General features: G+C 43.0%; 1 protein-coding gene across 4 annotated transcripts in view; it reads right to left on the reverse strand.

The window, feature by feature from the left end:
- The window catches only part of NPNT (nephronectin), a 47,919-nt gene that overhangs the window by 5,859 nt on the left and 27,742 nt on the right, over positions 1 to 14,318 (reverse strand). For all 4 annotated transcript variants that reach the window (XM_032187144.1, XM_032187142.1, XM_032187143.1 and 1 more), the window contains 5 exons: positions 12,908 to 13,042; positions 11,767 to 11,889; positions 9,508 to 9,903; positions 1,619 to 1,714; positions 1,123 to 1,221 (listed from right to left, as the gene is read on the reverse strand). In XM_032187144.1, coding sequence (XP_032043035.1) covers positions 1,123 to 1,221; positions 1,619 to 1,714; positions 9,508 to 9,903; positions 11,767 to 11,889; positions 12,908 to 13,042 — 849 coding nt within the window. The remainder of the gene's footprint in view (positions 1 to 1,122; positions 1,222 to 1,618; positions 1,715 to 9,507; positions 9,904 to 11,766; positions 11,890 to 12,907; positions 13,043 to 14,318) is intronic.

A 14,318-nucleotide genomic window follows, 5' to 3' on the forward strand; every position in this document is an offset into this window, starting at 1 on the left:
TTTTGAATACAGATTATTGATATGCTTTATATACTGCCTCAGAAATAGAGTGGGTTTGAGTCCATTGTTTAAAACAATGGGGAAGTTATGGGTGGTCTTTTCAAACATGCCAGCCTGCATGCAGACCACGGCTCCATTTTCTGTTCTGCAGGAGGAGGGAGCTCTGCCCTTTGAGTCATCCATGAGACTCTTGAAGCATCATAACAAGCTACAGAACACAAGAGCATGCCTTGGGCAGGAGGCACTTCCACTTAGCCATCCAAACAGCCTGAAAAAAAGCTGCTGGGCACACCTGCCCTGGTGGCAAACGACTGTCTCATCATGGCAATGTAAGCCAGGGGCAGGGTGCCCACAGGTAACACCTCCAGGGGCCTCTCCCAGCTCCCCGGTGGCTTTGCAGTGTCCCGTCTGCTGGGAGCACACCCGGAGGTGTGCGACTGAAAGGGTCTCACCTAACGCTGCCACTCCCCTGTAGGACCTGCAGGTGGCTGGCGCACGCTCCCCTCTAAAAACTCATTTCAAGGTCACTTTTGTCCACCCCAAGCACATGCTTAGACATGTGCTTTTACTCAGAAATTGCTGCCCATTGCCAGCCCAGTCTTCCTTCCTTCCAGCTACTTAACAATTTTCCTATACATTGGTTTCTGTAATTTAGCGTTGAATTTAATAAAATGAAGCTGAGAGATTAAACTAACCCAAGAACATTATATTTGGCAGCAGAACAAAGACTAGTCCCAGCACTTTCTTTAATTTGACTACTAATATGGAAATAATTATGTTCGCGTGGTGGTTTGAAAAATAAGCTTTGTTTCTCCATAAATAAAAGTTGTTCTCTACTCCACATTTTTGTTCTTTCTGATTCTTTTAAGACAGCTTTTACTAAATACACTTATTAGTCTTTTAGATACATTTGTACTGTAAAGATATCAGCTAAAAGTCCAACACAAAACACCTTTCAATGATTTTTTTTTTTTTCATTTTTTGTACGCAGAAGAGGTGTGGTTGTGAAACATATCCTATAACTACAGGGATACAGAATCTGTGCAAATGAGAGAACTGTCACCAACCTCAAGCCTGGGTAGCTCTTCAACTACAGGATCTGCTCGTACACGTGTGTCTTACCTGATGCATCTCTAATGGGTTCCCAGTGCAAGTCATCATCTTTGTCCTTGATCCATCCACACAGGCCGCTATCAAAATTACAGCTGTGTACCAGCACACCTAGGCAGAACAGAGCAGGAAGGCAAAAGAAAGAGGTTTTAATTCCACTGGCTGAGGAACTATAGCAGTTGCCCTTGTGGCTGACACTGGCACATAAACATGAAAATAAAATGCAGCAGAAAGAGCACTAGAAAAAGAATATGTAAAAGTACTAAAACAAACAATAAAAGGGCTGCTCTTATTCCTACTAACAATTCATGCTATTTTTGTGCTTAGTCTGTTAGGAAAAGAAACTATAAAGGTTCACTTTTGTGTTTTTTGTTTTCTTTTTACAAAGCGTAGCCTAAACAAGGAGCATAAGGTGCAGGAGTCCTGTAAAATGTATAAATGCACCACAAAAAAAAAAAATCAAAATAAATCCTAAACCCCAGGCCCCAAACAGGAGATGTGATCTTACCTGGGTCATCGTTGGCTTCGAATTCATCAGCGGTAATCCCTCTTTCAATTTCAAGTATTTCAAACAGATTATTGCTCACTCCAGGCTGGCGTGGAACTGTGAGAAAAGTGGTTTTTCAGAAATGAATGAGATAAAGCTAGTTAGTGACCTACTTCCTTATCTTTAATAAAAAACGGCAGAGCAGCTCTGGGCATTGTGCTTTTCTTGGAAAATTCAATATACTTAATTATAGTTGACATGAAGATTCATAAACTTTACGCCTAGGTGATTTACGCTGTAACATTTATCTGAACTCCATAAAAGGTGACTGCAAATCTGCTAAAGGCTCTTCTAACAAAACCTGCTTTTTCAACAAGAAAAAAAAAATCTTTAACCTTGAAGCACATGCTTAGAGAAAAACTCCAAAGGCACGTTTTAAGCTAGTGGTTTCTCAATAAAATGAAGCCACATGAAAGCCCTTTCTCAAATTTTCCGATGCACTCACCTTCCACAGCTGTTTTATAAGAGAATTTCAACACAAAGCACTGGTACTTGGAAGAGGCCCCACATGAGATACCCTGTGCAGCCAAACCCAGAAACACAGCTGAGGGTATTACCATGTCCCTGCAAAGGATTAGAGTTCTCTGAACAATTATCAGGATTAGACTCAAGTTGAAAAGGAGGAGTTTTCTATTCAAGTGTAATTCAATTTTTTACTTTCCGATAAAGTCTGTCCTTCAGTTGTTCTCAGCTGCAAGGGGAAGGAATGCTCTTGGTCGTTTACAGGTTATTAGACACTGAGCTGCAGCCACAACAGCCTGAAATTTAAGAAGTCTTTGGGAGAGCCGCGGCTGCAGAATATTCAGGGGGCTACAAAGACTTCCACTTACTTCTGAAGAGTGCCAGGCTGTGTACGTCTCCCGAAATAACACTCGGGTGTCAAACCTGAGAGACAGCTGAAACTAGAGATAAAGAGATTGCGCTGGCTGGAGCTGTCTGGGAAAGTTCCTCTCTGAGAGGCAGGTCTCCCGCGTAATTAATAACAGTAGCAGTGGGTTTCAGGCGCGTCCTGAGATGTTGCAGACACCTCTGACACCTACAGTATTTGTGAGAGCTTTATCTTTTAAAAACTTGACACATTTTCCATACTCATCGCTCAAAGAAGTATCTAAATGTCTGCATATGCTTTTTAGGCAAGTGAGAACAAGAATTGAGGTGATTTATAATAAAATAAACAACCATGTTTTCAGGAAATCAAAGGTAAGAAGGAACTTTTACACTAGGACAATATGTACATAGGATCTTGCAACAACCCCTCTAAATCCGGAAGACAGAGCAAAATGAAAAATAAGAATGAGGTAGCTGCCTGCTTTTTACAACTGGGACAAAATAAGCAGCCTGGTAACAGGTTGACCAAATGCAAATGTATTTTTAAAGTAGTATTACATGCTACAAATTCTGTATAGCAAAATGAAGAAGCTTGAAGTCTGTATTAATTCCTCAATATTGCAGTCATTTTTGGAATTATTCCTACTTAAAAAAAAAAAAAAAAATTAGATTTTAGAATACATCTATTTGCAGTCTAGGATATTAACACACAAACAGCCTCAAGGGCTTCAGGTTGGTTTGGGGAGTGCAGGCCTGTTAATTTTTACACAGTTTGTACTAATATTTTGGCTATTTCGATAGGCCCCCGCAGCGAGGGCCCACTTGGCATTACAGTCGTGCTGCACCCCGCTCACCCCTAGGCACGTGGCAGTCACCACGCAGAAGGCAGATCCTCAGCCCCAGGTCCCCTGCAGCTGCCAGCAGCCCCAGCCCACCTCCACCTCTCCTCTTGTTCAGTAAAATACCATTCCTAGCACACTGTTAGTCTATAAACATCCGAGTTACACCTGTATGCGCATACAGGCATTCTCCAAATTGACGCTGGTGCCACTGACCAATAATTAAAGCTCTACAAAGAATATTTTTTCAAAACTTTTCCCTAAAGTCCTCTCCAAACGCTGTTGTCATAGGTTTCTAGAAAAACAGGTTGCGGGGCTTTAAAACAGCCCTTTCTGTGCTCAGCCCCCATGAGAGGAATGTGCACACGGTATGAAACAAGTTACCCCAGGAGATGCAGGGCTCCAAACACGATCCGTGTGTACACTTCTTGCTACGACAACTCGTATGCTGAGTGGCCATCCTGGGAGAAAGTATTTGGCACAGTTATTCTCTGCAAGCTTTCCAAGCCCTTTCTGTGTACTTTATATAGCATATCAGTGTGCTTTTCACTTTACTCCAATGGTTTGATAAAGCTTGTTAAATATAAACTTGGCTTCTTTTTCTTGGAGAACGCTGTTCGCTGTGAGCGAGCCAATACATCACCACCACCATATTCTCAAAGTTAATTAGCGTGAGCTCTTCATGGATGCACGTGTGTGGGGGGCAACATTTAATAACTGCTTAAGAGTGATTTCTTTTCAGCTTTTTAATCCCTGGGGAAACAGTAGGACTTTTTTTTTTTCATTACTTGTTAATTGCTGAGTTTGGGAGTGTAAGAGATGGTGTGTGCACGCCAGGCTGTTTATAATTATAGAATAATCACTGTTTTGGTGTTACAAAACCAAAACAAACCATGGAGTGCAGCTCCACATTACTAATAATTTTTATGACTGTCAGTAGTGCTGTGCTCTGCCTTACAGCAAACGTTGTGCTCTTACACAATCCCATTCCACACAACGAGCATGACCAAGCTTCCCACTTCTGGTCAAAGCAAAACGAGCAAAAAGATATATTTTTTTTTGACTGAGTAGTTGCTACGATTAAGAGTTGTTAAATTCCACTTCTGAAAGTCCCCACAAGTGAGGAGCTCTCATGCAGAACTAGCAGAGAGCAGCTAAGAGAAAGGGTAGCCCAAAGGTCAGCCAGGCTCCTCAGCCGTTCAGCACAGAGCACAGCCTCGTTTCCCCCAGGGAACACTTAGATTCATGCTGGGCTAAAGAGAAGGGGCAGCAGAGAGATGCACTTCACCCTTTTTATTCAGATACCCTCAGTGTCCTGGCTGTGTTGCCTAAAGCTCTGCAGATTCCAGCTGTGCAGTGAGAATGACCTGAGGAATGGCTGTGGTGGCTGTCCCACCTCTGTAAAACCATTTGCATAATGGTGAGAGATGGTGCTGCTGTGTGCCCGCTCCCAAGTCCAGTCCCGCATTGCTGAGGCAGTGAGAAGGCTCGTTAACTCTGGCCTAAGTCAAACATCTTTTTGTATATGTTTCCGTAAGGTCCTGTGAATAGTAACCTGCTTTTCTATGAGGACAGGTGCAGTGACAGCTCAGTTTGTGGGAAACACAGCTAAAATAACTAGCCTGCAGCAGCTCGCACATCAGATCTGGGGATGTAGCTAGGTGGAAGATGGATGGAGGGTGTGATTTGCAAGACTCCCAAATCTTAGGGCTGAGCTCCAGAGTACAAACAGGAACAAAGGGCCTCTCTTAATTGCTTAAATGTGAAGATGAATACATTTTAACGGGTGCCAGAACAGTGAGGACAAATTAGCTGCTATTGCAAAATGATGCTGCTCCAGTGATAGCAGGGAGTAACAAGAGCCACGTTCTTGCTTTTAGCACTTCCCTTATTTCAACGGTTTCGAGGATCATGTAGCTGCATTTACTGCACTAAAAACTTCTCAGCCATTGAAAGGGGCAGCAAAAAGAATCGTTTTACTCCTATCTTGAGATCTTTTTAATAGCTGTTATGAGAAAAGACTCCCAATTCCGATCCTTTCGGCTCCACTAAGGGCTAAGAAGGAAAATTGCTGAACTATCTTTAATGCAGATAAGGGGTTTTGTTCTTGCTCTGCTGATACCCAGTGTTATGCTTTGTCTTTAAGCTTATGCTTTTAACACTTGTCACCCAGATCCCAAGGGTAGCAGAAATTCCTGGCCTTACTGAGAATTATGTTCTCTTTCTTAGACTTCAGCCATCTCAGTAAACAGAGGAGATTCCTCTGTATTTCACGGCAGTTTGTACGAGCCCTGAAATAGTTAAATATTAAGCCATCGCTGCATTCCTCCCTCATTGCCATTCCCCCCGTATCCATATCAGCAGAAGATTATCCTTGGTGCCAGATTCCACTGTCTGCATCTCACAGAGTGGTTCAAAGGCCAAGTGTAGGAATTCCATTTTAAAAAATACTCATTTTTTGTTCTCTGCAAAAGCAGCTCGGCACACTCATTACAGGCACTTTTAGAAAAGGGGTAAAGCGTCTAAGGAAATGCAGCAACCCAGTACCTGTCAAAAACTGCAAAGGTATTTAAATAGCATTATCAGCAGAGTGCTTTGTGCTCTTTGTTACCACCGAACACACCAATCTCCCTGGTCCCCAGCTGATTTCAAGCTGAGCAGCACATTCGAGAGTGTTGAGAAGTGAAAGCTTAGGAGAGGTTTGCCCGGCGTGAGATGACAGGTCCCGTAACAACACAGGGAGAAAACTGAGAGCGAGTCACCAAGAGCAAGCTCTGGAAAATGTAAAGTAATGAAAAATTACGATTTGAAAGATGCTTATGGGAAGCAAGTACACTTGCCCAGGCACATTTCCTCTCCTGGACTAGACCACCAGAGTATTTGCAGGATTTGGTGCAGTGCACGAGGCCATCTCCCAGCGTACAGCACAGCAGCCACCCCTTCTGCCACAGACTGCCTAACAGAAGTACCACGTAGTCAGACGGCCAACCAAGGCAGTGGTTACTGTCATGCTGCTTTACCAAAGTCTGGCTAAGGCTTCAGAGCCTGACCAAAAAAAAAAATAGAAGTTCATCTATCACAAGGTAACCTCGTTTAAAAGCACAACTTTAAAGATGGAGGTCATATGGTAAGGGCTGGAAGCTCCGCACCAACAGTGGTTGTTGGCTGCACTGCTCTCCGTGCTGGGTTTTGCCCCTCCACATGATAAAGCACCACCTTTTGCGACTCGTCAGGGTACAACAGCCTGCAGTGACAAGCAAGGAAGTGGCCATCGAAACCCTAAATCCTACCTCTTGCTCTGAGTGGATCTAGCATGAATTTCCTCCTCCATTGTCCAAGCCAACAAGTGTTAGGAAATGACTGAATGGCTGCCTGCATTCCCCCCTGGGAAATAAAGAAGGCAAGAGCGAGGCTCTCTCTCCTCTTTTCAGGCTGGCGCATGGACCAGAGCACAAACTCCTTTTTGAGAACTGGTTTCTTAGCTGCCTCGACTGCAGAAGTAGAAGATGTGGGGGAAATGAACCTCAGGAGTCTCAGTACAAGCCAAATTAAATTAGCTCAAATCCTCGATCCAAGAACATTGCAAAGATGTCTGATACAGATGAGGTTAGTAAAGTTTAAAGAAGGTGAAGGAAGCAGTTGTAAAAGCCCTTTCCCTGAGGAAATACACGGGATAGTGAAAAGAAAAAGATATGCACAAACATTTTTGGAGGTGGGGAGCATCTGGCACATCCACATGACAGATAAGAAGCACATCAGAGGTCAGCTAAATGTTACTAATTAGTTCAGTTTAAAGTTCTGTACTGTGGTAACATTCCAGCCATTCGTGTTGTGTTTGGCCCAGAGGAATACTTTTGGAGAGGCCCTGGCTTGTGTGATGTGGGAGCACTGCTGTCCTGAGCTCGTGGTGCCTCACGCAGAGCGGTTCACATCAGGATGATCCCTGTGCTGCAGCCTTGCAGCTGGGTGCTGCTCTCCCACGGGGCTGGCCGGCAGCACAGCCCCATAACTTCTCCCCTTCCCCATAAAATCCTACAGTAATGGGACTCGGGAGGCAAGCGACACCTTGCTCTGCAAGAAATGCCTTCCTTTATGAGGCAGCACTAGAACCGCTTTGCACTCGACTGTAGGTTCCCAATCCTAGACAAATGCTTTTGTGCACTCACTGATTAAATCTCTTTGGACAGAGAGAAGGTGGGAGGGGACATCAGCGGCTCCCACCTAGATGACTGCTGCAAAGTGGCATAATTGGGGGAAAGAAAGGTACCAGCTTTGTTAAGGATCATGCCACTAGTGCCACACAAATTCCTACACCCTACAGCACATCTGGAGTATTCCAGTCACTCAGTTATGTCACACACCTACGTGTATCAAGGATTTCTTTAGCAGGGGATAGAGCCAGAAATAACATGAGCTTAAAGACATTGACTTGATCTGTCCCTATACTGCCTGCTGAAGCCAGTAACAATTACTGTGCTTGATGCCTCTGGGAATCCTGCTTACTGTGCACTGAAGCCTTTGAAGCGATGTATGGACACCACAGACCTCAAAGGGTAGCAGCTAACCTACATAAAAAACTAAAAAATACTTTTCAAAGATTAACTTTTCCCTCTCCCATGTCTGTTATATGGAAAATAGCGTAAGCTTACAGTTAGGAAACAAACTTGAACATTTTTACTTGCCTACTTTCCTAACTCCTATATCCCAAACATTCATATGGAAAGCACTAGCTTCAAAATCTAGCCCTTTGGAGAGATTAGAGCAAACACTAATTAAAAATAAGCTTTATGCAAGTGATTGGTTTTGCCTCATGAAAATAGCTGAAAGTTATCCCCCTGCTTGGGAATTCCAGAGAATACTCACAGCACAAGACAGCCTGGGAAGCACAGCGCCACAGCCTAGACTAACTTCCACAGAACCCAGCATTTTTAACTATTGGTTTCCATTATATTAATGTCCTTTACTATTTGTTTTTTTTTTGTTGTTTGTTTGTTTTTTAATTTTATATTAAAATATTATTTAACTGAATATATTATTTGAATTCTTTAAAAACAGTCTGGAAAAAGCCAGAGCAGGATTTATCTTCCCAGACTGTTAGTCAGTTTTTGTCTCTACTTTGAATTCATCAAATTGTCTACAGCAGACAAAATACCAACAGAGAAAACAAAACATTTTTTATGAGGAAGAAATTATTTCACTACGTCATGGTCTAAGGGAACACAGCCCAACAAGTTATTTCATAGGTGCCAAAGCAACCAGAAAAAAACTCCCACATTGCTTGTACACCTTCTCTGAGACAGCAAATTTCTTCCTCCTCCTCCATCACTCCTGCAGCTTCATTGTACGTCACGCTGAGGGAAACGGGCTGATCCAACACACCCTCCCCATCTCTAAAATTTGCAGCAGAACTAAAGATAAAATTGGGTGTTGAATGTTTCTTGGCAGCTGTACGCAACTCTGCATGTGCCAGCAGAGCCATCTGAGGCACGCACTAAAGCTGGCGTAGAAACAGTGCTGTGTCTTTCAGAGCAGTTCTTAAAATGACATGTCCTCGTGCTAGGGGAATCTTTAGTATCCTCACCTTTTACATATCCACTTTCAGAGATGCATTCCATAAAATTAGCCTCCACGATATTTTCATGCAATGCTACATTCGCTTAGTCATAATCATCCAAGGCTATTTGGATTCATATAATACAGGCAACATAACAGAGCCTTTAGGAAATGGTCCCATTTTACCATTACCATTCTTAAAGCTAAGGAAATATGCTGTCAGAGAGCAACTCTCAAATCCCCGATTTTTGAATCTTCTGAGTGTAAGTTATGTTGCATTTCAATTATTTTTCAATAAAATGCCTTTCCTTTCTCCCTCCAAAACTTTCATCTGAAAATGTAAACAGGTTAAGCACTTACAAAGGACAGTATACTCACAAATAATTCAGGAAGGAAAACTGAAATTTTTGGTTGAATTCATCGAGAATTTTTTCCCACATTTTTGTTGTCATAGAAACAATTATTTGTGCAGCTTTACCACATGATCAGTTTCAATTCCATGTCTTTGTTCTCATTCATAAAATATTCAAAAAAAAAAAAAAAAACCAACCCACAAAATAGTACAGTGAATGCTTTCACTTTCCCACATCTACAGTTCCAATAAATGAAAGGCTATGTAAATTTACTTACTGAACACATCTCCTCGGGGTTTCTGAGGATCTATCTGGATTCTGTTGTCATCTGTAACTCCTTGAGATGTTGTTTCAATGGGAATATGTGAAGGATATTGGGTTGTTATCACAGGAGGTCTTTGTGGTGGTAGCGTGGGTCTTAACGTTGTAGGCTGAGGTGGTGTTGGAGGTGGAGGCCTTGTCACTGGCGTTGTCACTGGCCGTGTCGTCACAGGCACGTACCTCGTGGTTGGCCTTGGTGTGGGTCGAGTTGTTGGCCTTGGTGTAGGTCGAGTTGTTGGCCCGGCTGTTGGTCGAGTTGTTGGCCTTGGTGTGGGTTGAGTTGTTGGCCTTGGTGTGGATCGAGTTGTTGGCCGAGCTGTTGGTCGAGTTGTTGGTCTGGTCATTGGCCTTTCTGTAATGATACAAATGGTTTGAGGGGTTGGTTTGTGCCTCCAACATCAGGAATGCTATTGGCTACACCAGGGCCTCCCTTAGGAAGCGTGCTGTTGCTCTTGAATGTACGCTACGGACCAGGTGGCTCAATCATAGTATTAGGAATAACCGCAGAGAGAATCAAAAAGGGACCAAAATGCACGTCTGAGTCTCTCGCTCCAGAAACTTCAGAATATAGTTCATTGACATAAAGAGTCTTTGCTGAAATAATTTCTCTTCTTCTGAATGTTTCCACTAATTAGATACATACTTTAGCATCAACACTACCGAATTTTCTGTACTTCTCATTACAGTATTTTAGAGATGCTTTAGGATGACTGAAGGCACACGGTGACTTCCATCCCCACCTCCTCCCAAGCATCAACGCTATCAGAATTGTCAAAACGTACCCAAAAGAGCTGGAAGTGAAAAAGCATGGACAGGAAGGGTAGATCTTAAGCCATGCTGTAAAACTGGACAAGTTTTTACTCAGGAGCAGAGCAAAACTTAGTAACACTCCAATGTTACCACCATTTTGGTCATGAACAGGCACATACCTTTGGCTTAAGAAAGTATCTTCCAGGCCTCTCCGCTTCCTCACAACACTTCTCCTTGTCAACAAGCATTAATCACGTTACAGACATTGAACCTAAACCAACTGGCTTTCATTTAAATCCTTCTCTTTGCTGAACACCAGGAAAGTAAGTACATGTAAATGTTTTTTTTTCAGCCTCCACAAAAAAGAAGTGGTAAACCGAGCACCACCTACGACACAGTGGCATTGCCTGCTATTAATACCACCTCCCTAATATTTCATAAAGGACAACAGATTTTAATTTTGTTTCACAAAGGGAGTTTCTATAGACACGAAATGCAATGACATCTGTTTTGTTATTTATAATCTACGCTTTGTTAATAAACCTTTATATCTCACTGGAGTTCTTAAAAGCCCCAGTAAGAATTCCAGTCACATATTATGTGTACAAGTGTTTCAAGTATAACAGAGTTAAAATGAAGAACGACTCTTTGTTAAACAATGAACTGTTTGATGATATCAGGGAAAAGATTTTACATTATGGTGCATTAAAATATCAAATACACGTTAGGACTAAGCGTGTCCACATACAGTTGTAACCATTCAGGTTGTGACAGATCACCTTGGCAAGACCACAAAACCATGATGGCTAAAACCGTCGCAGCTGCAGTGGTACTGCCCTCTAAAGAGATGGGTGAGTCACCAACGACCAGAACCCACATACAAACACAGAGTCCTCAAAAAGGTTCTGCAGATCTGTCATAGAGCTGCACAGTCCTGAGGGAGGACTGGGGAGAACTCCAGCGGCCTGTTCAGCACCAAAGGGGATGACTGCTGCTCCCAGCAGGGACATGAGGATGGGAATTCTCTTGCAGGGCACTCATCTACAGAAATCCTTTCTCTTGGCTGTGCTCAGATCTGGGGAGCAGTGGGGAGTGGATGTGGTAAGCTGCTGAAAAGGGCATGTTGCAGGACGAACATAATAGCAGCGTATGAGTAATATGCTCTGTTTGACCAGACCTACCCTGCTTACTCACTTGTCCTCATTCTGAAGCAATCTCTAGAATGAAGCTGTGAATAGGGTGAGGTGAATTTCTTTCTAATTATGAAAATGTCTCAGAGAGAGGTATTTTTATCAAAGCATGCAAAGACTCAGAAAACTCAGACTACATTCCCTGGCCTTTCTTAAAGTATTAAAAATAGTTGGAAGAGACTGAGCCTGATAGTGGGATATCTCAAAATTTCCAGCACAGGATTCATGGACACATTTGCTTTTAGAATTGCTTTTTTAAAAGCAGTGTTACGTACGTATGCAGTTTGTTCCGTTGTCTCTGTACCCTTCTTTACATTTGCATTTGTACGATCCTGGTGTATTGTAACACCGTGAAAAACTACCACACTGATGCTGGCCAAGGGAACATTCATCTATATCTGCAACAGAAAGTTACAAAAAAAAAATAATCATTTGCATTAAAGAAATCTGACTTTCTGCTTAACCCTGCAAAAACATGAACAGTAGTATGATCATTAGGAAAAATACAAATTTCAGAAAATTCAATAAAACTGAATTGGCAGTAGAAAAAGGAAAGCAGCTGCAAATTAATGTGGTGAGTTTAGGAATATGCACATTCCCAATCACCCAGGTATTAAAATGTTTTATTTTTTTCATAAAATGCTTCTTCTTTATTATAGATCTATGTAGAAACTGCTTATACAGCACTTCCATGTTGCTAGTAGTATGAGTAAAATCTCCAAATTCTAGTGCTCTGCACAGAGATTTCTCTCAAAAAAGCATACTTAAACATAAACCAATACCTCATTATCTCCACACGATCCTTTTTTCAGTGAAAGGATCATAACCATTGAGGCCATGGGAAACTAAGACAGTGGGATCTGGGAACATCTCTGTTGAAGGGCATACACCAGCTGCATTCCAGTCTCATGTCCAGACAAAGACAGGTTATTTCCCAACCCTTGCCTTTTCCCCCCGTCCTCAGGGAAGGAAGGTTGTGCAGCCTGGGTTGGAAGGAGTTGGGTTGTACCCTTGCCACATTTTCTTATCTTGGATCTTGGGGCAAGCAGTAGAGCACACCTGTGTTAGAGCTCAGACATAGCATAAGCTAACACAGCGCTCCAAACCTACAACTGCCTGTGCCCTGTGAAGCCTGTGGACACAAAGGTTTTGGAAACGAATTAGTGGAACACAAGGTCTGCTCTCCCACCAGATTTCACAAGAGAACCAGTTATAAGAATTGGGGCCAAATATGCTTTCAGTTTCACATTCAATCTATTTCTATGACCCATTCTTTCCTAAAATGCAGGTGCAGAGCAACCTAAAACAACCTGCTTCAACACTTCTGCCATAATAAGCAAACGTTCCTCTTTAAACCATTAATTTCAGTTTAGAATATGTGTCTCTGTTACACGCACATAAGAAATATGTTATTACCATGGCATTGGTATTTGCCTCCGATGTACATTAGATCAAAGCCTTTATGACACCTGCAAATGTAGCTTCCGAAAGTATTGACACAGTGCCTAAATCGTGGGCAGATGACTCTTCCAGTAGCACATTCATCAATATCTGTGGAAACAAAGGAACTGCATTATTTTTCATAACAGTTAAAATACAATCTATAGTATCTATATTAAACTGGTCTCACATAACAAACAAAAAATGAAGAAGAATAGCCAAAGAACTTCCTTCTGAAAAGGTCGTGCTGGCTACAGCCAGCAGTAACGCCTGAGCACTTCTGGCTGTGTCACCTCAGCTCAGCTCCTGGTCACATGCCCACATTTTTATGCTTCCCATGCCAGAAGCCTTTACAAATGCTACGAATGACAAGAGAGGCACCATGGGCACCACTACCAAAGTCTCAGCACTTGCTCTGTAGTCTTGCATCCTGGTGCCCTTCCCCTTGGAAAGGAGATGTTCTCTAACTCCCCACAGGATGCCTTCTTTGAGGCCTCAAAGCACTCATCCTTAGAACTGTGCTGACATTTTTCTGAATAAAAGCTATTTCATGCTACCTGTATAAATTTCTTTTCTCTCACTAAGCCCTGCAAAGTTATAAAGATAGAATCTGGATTTACAGGTGAGGAATAATAAAAAATACCCCAGTTATTCTTTGTCTGAAACATGCCTGAAACATTGCTCCTGTAGCACAGGTGATGTGTACCCACTCGAAATACATTACCATGCAGTAGAAAGTAATTTGCTTTTATAAAAATCTCAGGCATCCCTCATCCATGACCTGCAACACTGAGCCTATCAGAAATCTTCAGATTCAGAAATCTGTTCAGGACTTGCTCTAAGCAAAGAGGGCAGGCTAATGCCCGGGATGCAGTATTTCTGGGTCACCTACACGTAGTCCCCACAAACTGAATGCCTTTCCCTGCAGTACCTGCACTGTAGCTGACCCCTCTGTCATGGGGATGCTGGCTACGTGAAGTGACCCTCAGGTCTCAGAAGTGCTGAGGTACGTGGCTCCGTTTGCCCTGCCAGGGAGATGAAGCAACATCCAGGCAAGGAGAGAGGACTGGGAAGCCGTGTGATGCTCAGCCAACGTCTGATGCCTCCCAGCTCCCTGAAGCTGCTGTTCTTCAGGCTTTGTACGCCGGGCTGAGGCCCGGGGAGCAGCCAGCACTCACCCAGGTCTGCTCTCGCTGTCTGCAGAGCTCTCGGCAGGAGACCAGGCTGAGACACAAAAGCCACGCACAGCCACTCACTCTGTAGCCCTTGGAAACCGAGCTGCAGCCTGCTAAGTACTTGAAGCTTAATTCTGCACCGAGGCAGGGACCTGCCATGCACAGCTGCCTCTGACGCACACCACTTCTGACGTTCGCTGGTTATCTGCAGG

Source organism: Aythya fuligula, chromosome 4 (genome assembly GCF_009819795.1).
Source record: "Aythya fuligula isolate bAytFul2 chromosome 4, bAytFul2.pri, whole genome shotgun sequence".
NCBI lineage: Eukaryota > Metazoa > Chordata > Aves > Anseriformes > Anatidae > Aythya > Aythya fuligula.